At 38.5% G+C, this 7,736-nt stretch overlaps 2 protein-coding genes across 2 annotated transcripts; both read right to left on the bottom strand.

Moving 5' to 3' along the window:
• Nucleotides 1-354: 354 nt before the first annotated feature.
• LOC143634028 (uncharacterized) lies at nucleotides 355-708 on the bottom strand. The gene has a single exon (XM_077102216.1). It carries the CDS (start codon nucleotides 706-708, stop codon nucleotides 355-357), a length of 354 nt encoding a protein of 117 aa, XP_076958331.1.
• A 231-nt stretch (nucleotides 709-939) lies between these two features.
• LOC143634027 (uncharacterized) lies at nucleotides 940-2,236 on the bottom strand. The gene is made up of 2 exons (XM_077102215.1): nucleotides 1,968-2,236; nucleotides 940-1,321 (listed from the first exon to the last, which is right to left on the bottom strand). The coding sequence occupies exons 1-2, from the start codon at nucleotides 2,234-2,236 to the stop codon at nucleotides 940-942; spliced, it is 651 nt and encodes a 216-aa protein (XP_076958330.1).
• Nucleotides 2,237-7,736: the final 5,500 nt, after the last annotated feature.

The following is a 7,736-nucleotide window of genomic DNA, read 5'->3' as shown; positions in this document are numbered from 1 at the left end:
TTGCCCTATACTGAACATTTTTCGTGTGATAGCCTTGTCATGAAATGATTTGGTTCTTTCTTTGTAAATTTGAGAGTTCTGATAAACATCATTACGAATCTCTTCTAACTCTTGTAGTTGTAATTAATGATAAACTCCTTCTTCATCTATCTCCATGTTGAATTGTTTGACAACCCAAAAGGCTTTGTGCTCTAATTCAACCGGAAGATGACAAGCTTTTCCAAAAACAAGGCGGTAGGGTGACATACCTATTGGTGTTTTGTAGGCTGTACGGTATGCCCATAACGCATTACTCAAACGTAATCTCCAATCCTTTCGATTTGGATTGACCGTTTTCTCTAGGATTGACTTGATTTATCGATTTGACACCTCTGCTTGTCCATTTGTTTGTGGGTGGTAAGCTGTAGAAACGCGATGTACAACTCCATACTTCTTGAAAAGTGCTTCGATTGTTCTGTTGCAGAAATGCGCTCCTCTAACACTGATAAATGATTTTGGCATTCCAAATCTGCTAAAAATATTGGACTTGATAAAATCTGAAACAACTTTAGCATCATTAGTATTCGTAGCTTTTGCCTCTACCAATCTAGAGACATAGTACACAACCAAAAGTATATAAGTGTTACCAAATGAAGACGGGAATAGGCCCTTGAAGTCAATGCCCCACACATCAAAAATCTCACACACCAGGATAGGTGTGAGAGGCATTTTATCTCGTGATCTTAAATTTCCAGTATTTTGACATCTCTCACATGACTTGCAAAACATATATGAATCCAAAAATATACTAGGCCAATAAAAACCGGATTCAAGTACCTTATGCGCTGTATGTGTTGGACCAAAATGTCCACCACATGCTTGTGAGTGACAAATATCTAAAATTGAGGATACCTCGCTCGTGTCGACAATTCTTCTTATCACTTGATCGGAAGCATATTTTCAAAGGTATGGCTTGTACCAAAAGTAATGCGTTGACTCCTTAATTTTCTCTCTTTTAGCACGAGTCAGATTGGAGGTAAAAGTGTATGTGATCGGGTAATCCATGATGTCAGCATACCACGGTGTAGCCATTTGAGAAACAAACAAACTTTCATCATGGAACAGATCATGCAATGGAATAGGGTCGTCATTATTGATGATCCTACTCAAGTGATCAGCCACCAAGTTGTGCTTTCCACTTTTGTCTCGAATTTCTAAGTCAAACTCTTGAAGTAGAAGCACACATCGAATCAATCTTGGATTTGCATATTTCTTTGTCATGAGATACCTCAATGCAGCGTGGTTGGAGAAAACAGTTACTTTTGTACCGAGTAGATATTGCCTAAACTTTTCCAAAGAAAAGACAATAGCCAAAAGCTCCTTTTCGGTAGTCGAGTAATTGCGTTGAGATCTAGGACTTTAGAAGCGTAGAAAATCATGTATGGCACTTTGTCTTTTCTTTGCCCTAGAACTGCTCCCACTGCATAGTTACTTGCATCACACATAATCTCGAATGGGAGGTCCCAATCAGGTGGTTGGATTATGGGTGATGTCACCCACATCTCCTTCAATGCATCAAAGGCTTCTCTACACTCTTCTGAGAAGATGAACTCTACATCTTTATGTAAGAGTTCGCACAAAGGTTTGTTGATTTTAGAAAAGTCTTTGATGAATCTACTGTAAAAACCTGCGTGTCCAAGAAAAGAGCGTACTTCTCGTACACTTTTAGGGTAAGGTAAAGTTTTGATAACATCAATTATTGCTTTATATACCTCTAACCATTTTGCTGAAACAATATGTCCAAGAATGAGACCTTGATCTACCATAAAATGACATTTTTCATAATTTAATACAATATTGGTCTCAATGCATCTTTCTAAAATCTTTTTCAGATTATTTAAACATTCACTAAAAGAGTTTCCTTAAACAGTAAATTCGTCCATAAAAACTTCAATAATTTCTTCAACATAATTTGAGAAAATACTTACCATGCATCCCTAAAAGGTAGCTGGGGAATTACAAAGACCAAATAGCATTCGCCGGTAAGCAAGCGTACTAAAAGAGCAGTAAACGTTGTCTTTTCTTGATCTTCGGGTGCAACAAGTATCTGGAGGAAACCAAAGTATCCATCTAAGCAACAATAATGAGTTTTACCTGCTAACCGCTCTAGCATTTGATCGATGAAAGGCAAATGGAAGTGATCTTTTCGAGTAGAGGCATTTAGCCTTCTGTAGTCAAATACACACTCTCCACCCATTTTGCACACGAGTGGGAACTAGTTCGCCTTGCTCATTCTTTGTAACAGTTTTACCGGTCTTTTTGGGAACAACTTGAACTGGACTTACCCATTTGCTATCAGAGATTGGGTAAATCATTCCTGCATTGAGTAGTTTCAGAATCTCTTTCTTAACAACTTCCATCATGGGAGAATTCAATCGTCTTTATGCTTCACATGTGGGCTTGTAGTCATCTTCCATGAGGATCTTATGCATCCGAAGGGATGGACTCAAACCTTTGATGTCAGCTATGGTACAACCGATTGCTTACTTGTAACATCACGTAAATTTCGGGCCAAAAATGTCAAGTTTCCAAAGTCAAGGGACCAAATTTGCCAATTTCCAAACTCGAGGGTTGAAAGTGTAAAATATGTTTTCCTGACCCATCGCGCTACGCGATGGATCAGAAAAGACACCTATTGCGTACCGCGATGGGGTGTCTGACACAACGTGACACGTGTGCCACGTGGCACACGGTGGCAACGATTGCCCCCACGTGGCAACACGTCTGCCATGTGTCGCCACGTGGCGCGGAGCCTGCCACGTGTTGCAACGTCTACTGGGTGACACAGCCAGCCTACGTCGCGGTACGCGACGGGCTAACCAAGGGACCCATCGCGTACCGCGATGGGGTCCGATTTCAGCTCTATAAATAGCAGCTGCGGGATTCATTCCCAACACACCAAATTTCACACTTTACTCTCTCTAACTTCACTCTAAAATCCCAAGAACCCGACCCTCAATCCACCTCGAAATCCGTGCCCAATTCCTCGTTTTCCGTATCCAATACTTCGATAATCGTGCCACTCCCGACGATGTCATAAGCAAGGAGATAATATTGGTGTGACGTCCCGATGACTATCTCGAAGAACGTGCTGTAAAGAGTTGGTGTCTGGATAAGCGCGTCAAAGGATTGATCAAGCGTGTGTTGATAAGGAGGATGGAGTCGAAGTGCTGCCCGAGTGAGTAGGGAGTAATGAGCCAAGAAAGGTAGGCATAATGCCCGAATAAAATAATAATAAAATATTGGAAAGGCTTAATACCCAAGTCGAAGTTATTCTTGATAAACAAAGAAATATATAACAAAGAAAATAAAGAAAAGAAAAATGAAATATATATGTGAGTATATATGTATATTAATATTGTTTGTTATAAAATATATTGTTTAAGTATAATGAGTATACTTAAATAATAAAGAAAGAAATACGTTTCTTAAAGAAGAAGAAACGTAGGGTTTTTATAAATAAACTAAAGGTTTATAAAGATTACTTTTTAACTAAAGGTTTTAAAGTAAAAAAGAGATAATGAACTAAAGGTTCATCGAGATAAATAAGACTAAAGGTCTTAAGCCGGATCGTGTATCCGACTAACAAAAGTTATACTCGTACTATAGGTGCGAGATAGCAAGAGAAAGACTCACGGACGGTGTTGGAAGCCGATCCAATTGAAAAGGTGAATACGCCACACTTTTACAAACTTGTTTTGAAACAAACAAACGTGTTATGTGTAAAACTTTACATGAGGCTACGTGTCTCTAAAAACATTATAAATAAGAGTATAAACCTAGCCCTAAGGCTGTGGTTTACGTTTGTCTGGATCCTTACATATGTGGAACGCGGTGGGCACATCGCACCACGCTTGGTCATGACCTCCATCCACGATGGGCCGGACCTAAGTTATGTCCGAGTGAGACTGACCATGTGTATATTTATGGTACCTAAGTTATGTCGAAACGCTGCGGTGTTTTGCTGAGGTGACCTAGTGTAGAGACTCGAGTTTATGATGATTGTTTAACTTGATTATTCCTAAGCCAAGATGGGCCGAGACTTACGTGGTCTCGAGGGGTGATTAAGTAAAGAAAATATTTTTAGCGTCGGCATATTCACTAGCATTCATTGCTGACGTATTTTTATAACATTTTGCAGGTAATCAATATTAGAGCTTGAAAGACGAAGAGCTCAAGAATCCGATGGCTCGGATAATTTTGTGTAAATATTAAAATATGGTGGTTTTGTAAAACTTATAACAAGTAAACTAAACGAGACTTTCGTCTCATCTTTTGTTTTGTAAATATTTATAATATCGATCCTTAAGTTTTTATAAGTCTTCCGCTAATAACCGTAACTCTGATTTATTTACAAACAAGGTACCAACTATCGTTCACAATCCTAGGCCTGAGATGGGGGTGTGACATTACTTGTATTGCTTGAGCATGTTGACCAATTCATCCTCGTGGTTCTTGGACAGTTTGTTGGATATGATTACTAGCAATGTAGCATTATCTCCAAGATAAGCTTACTTAAGATGATTAGGAAGAGTCTTTAACTCTAGATCTGGTGGTTGCACAATGGATGGTAGGAGCTTTTGTTCAGTAACTAGTAATTGCAGCTTGGTTGTTTCATACCTGGGTTGTGTATCCATGAGGGATACAAGCTCTATCAGCTCATCTTCAAGTTTAAACTTTTCAGCGAGTTCTTTTGTTGATGTTTCATCAAGGCTTTTGTTCAAAATTAGTGCTTGAGTGTCATGGTTAGATAATTCAAAGTAATCATCAGTTAAAGGATCGATTACATCTAACCAATTCACAAATAAAACATCGCTTGGATACCGCATAGCATCATAAATATTGAAATTTATGATCTCATCATCAAATTCCTTGGAGAGGGTACCACTATAAACATCAATATTTGTTTTAGCAGTCTTCAGAAATGGCCTCCCTAACAGAATGGAACTTGAGTCTGAAGTGTCACCATCTTCCATGTCTAGCACATAGAAATCAGCGGGAAATACCAACTCATTCACTTGCACTAACACGTCCTCTAATACACCTTTCGGGTGGACCATGGATTTGTCAGCCAATTGAATGACTACCCCTGTCCTTTTCAACAGTCCTACGTCGAGAGTTTTGAAAATGAATATGGTAAGATGTTGATGGAGGCTCCGAGATCTAGCATAGCTCTTGGTATGCTTAGATTTCCCATTTTACAAGGAATAGTGAAAACACCAGGATTCTTGTACTTTGGTGGAAGTCTCTTTTGTAAGACGACTAAGTCATTCTTGTTGACCTTGACGGTTCCACTCTCTTTAAGATTTTTCTTTGAAGTGCGAAGTTCTTTTAAGAACTTAGTGCATCGAGGGACTTTCTTGATGGCATCAAGGAGGGTAATATTTACTTCAACCTTTCGAAACGTCTCCATGATCTCATGCTCTTCTCTTTCTTTCTTTGTGCTTAAAAATATTGAGGGGAATGGAGGAGGGAACTTGAACTTAGGTATTACTTCGTTTGACTTGGAAGTATCGTTTTTTTCTTTGTTCTTCTTTTCAACAACGACCTCTTTTTCATCTTCTTATAATTCTGGGTCGACGTACTTTCTTCCACTTATCAATGCGATTGCACAAGCGTTGTGCTTGGGTTTGCTTCTGTTTGTGCGGGTAGTTTTCCTTGAGATTCGAGTCTACTCACTGAACTAGCTAACTGAGCCATCTATTGCTCCAGATTCTTGATGATGGCCTTTGTTTCTTGTTGGAACGTTTGAGTACTAGCAGCCAGATTCTTCACAATGTCTTCTAAAGACATTCCAGAGCTGATTGGTTGTTGTGTTTGTGGTTGTTGACAATGTTGGAAATTTTGTTGGTTTTGATAGGGTTGACGTGGTTGATATTGAGGTGGTCTTTGTTGGTAGCCAAAGTTGGTGGGTTGTCCCCAATTCTGATTTCCTCATGGCTGATCGTATTGCCTTGTGTTTTGTCCAGGATATCCGCCAACTGCATTTTCTTGTTCGACGTTGTCTTGCAGCATTGGACACATATAAGCGGGGTGTCCTGTTTCTAAGCATATTCCACATGCTCATTGTGGTGCTGCAACTGCTTGATCCTTTGTAAGCATCATGAGTTCTTTTATTAACTCAGCCAATTGAGTATCAATGTGAGGAATACTCACTCCTTTCACTGCACGTGGTACATCTGGATACCATTCTTCTTCATGCGTTGAGTGTTTCGTGTCATCCGCAGCTGATTGGATTATGGCTCTGATTTGGGTTGGAGTTTTGTCGAGTAGGTTTCCTCCACTTGAGGCACTCAACAATCATCTCACCATGGGTGGCATTTATTGACAGAAGTATTGAAGTAGTTGATGCACCGAGACTCCATGTTGAGGACATATAGCTCCTTGAGTCTTTCCCAGTAAGCATGTAGAGGCTCTCTTTTTTCTTGTTTGATTCTTGTGATTTCTTTACGAAGAGTGGACGCTTTTGCTTCAGGGAAGTATGTGTCAAGAAAGTTCTTGCAAGACCATTCCAGGTTGCCACTGACCCTGGCGGTAGGGTATACGACCAATGTTTAGCTGAATCTTGCAAAGCAAAGAGGAATGCGCTAAGTTTAATTTGATCTTTTGTGACATCATTTGGCTTCATTCTGGTGCACACGACGTGGAATTCTTTGAGAAAATTGTGAGGATCTTCATTCTCCATGCCTATGAAGGTTGGCAATAAATGGATAAGGCCTGATTTCAGCTCAAAATTTGGCATAGCGGGATAATTGATACAAAGAGGTTGTTGGGGAACATCGCGGTTCGCCCATTCTCGAAAGGTTTGCTCGGGGATAAATGATATAAATAGTGTGTATAATTTTGCACACATAAAATATCTCCACACTTAAACATTTGCTTGTCCTCAAGCAATGCCTTAATATTAAAACGAGAGGTCATGGTGATTATCAGAGGTTGACAAATTATTGGCAATTGTAAAGATTTATACACATGCATGATTTAAAAATATTTAAAGATAACAGCGATAGGAAAAAGAATAAACCCAGTGTATTTGTTTTAGATGGAGTTCTTCATAGTCAATTATTCACTCTTTTGCATCCCTCACGTTCGCTCTCACTCAGTTTCTTTGTGTAAACTAGCAAATCTTTATGGGTCATAAGGTTTAGCTGGTCTTTTGTCTTCAAATCTTTATAGCCCATAAGATTTGCCAGTGTATTGTTAGTTTTTTATCTTCAAGTCTTGTCTTTGATCTTTACCAATTTTCCTTCGGACCAAGTTGCTTCATTCCCATTTTGGACCTTGTTACTTCATTTTCCAGTTTTGTTCGGTTTCTGAATTGTGTCCTTTTGGTTTTTATTTCTTGTTTATTTAAACCAATTCGTTATTTGAACCTATAAATCCATGTAACAAACAATTTAGTATCAAACTCATTGGATTCGTTATGAAAAGTGTATAAAATTGGGGATTAATGATATAAATAATGTGTATAATTTTTCACACATCAACCACTAAGTAATTTATTAGTTATGATGTTTCTTTAAAATGAATTTTAGAGGGCATTTACGACACAATTAGACGTTTTACCTTTTCAATAATACTTAAAATGGATTATTTTATATTTTTCAAACGTTTACGTATTACATATAATAATTTTTCATTTTTATTATGTTTTTCAGTCGTAGAGAAAGTTTATGTATAAAATTCCTATGGCTCAG

Source organism: Bidens hawaiensis, unplaced genomic scaffold, assembly GCF_021521415.1.
Source record: "Bidens hawaiensis isolate Kalapana, Puna unplaced genomic scaffold, B.hawaiensis_p1.1 tig00006968_1, whole genome shotgun sequence".
In the NCBI taxonomy this organism is placed as follows: domain Eukaryota; kingdom Viridiplantae; phylum Streptophyta; class Magnoliopsida; order Asterales; family Asteraceae; genus Bidens; species Bidens hawaiensis.
This window is presented reverse-complemented; position numbering and strand designations above follow the sequence as displayed.

Excerpts from the sequence above, each read along its gene's own strand:
- LOC143634028 (XM_077102216.1), bottom strand. The coding sequence starts at position 708 with ATGCCTCTCACACCTATCCTGGTGTGTGAGATTTTTGATGTGTGGGGC.
- LOC143634027 (XM_077102215.1), bottom strand. The coding sequence starts at position 2,236 with ATGGGTGGAGAGTGTGTATTTGACTACAGAAGGCTAAATGCCTCTACT. Across the intron at positions 1,322-1,967 it reads CTACCTTTTAGGGATGCATG|GCAATATCTACTCGGTACAA; the intron begins GTAAGTATTTTC and ends GGAAAAGTTTAG.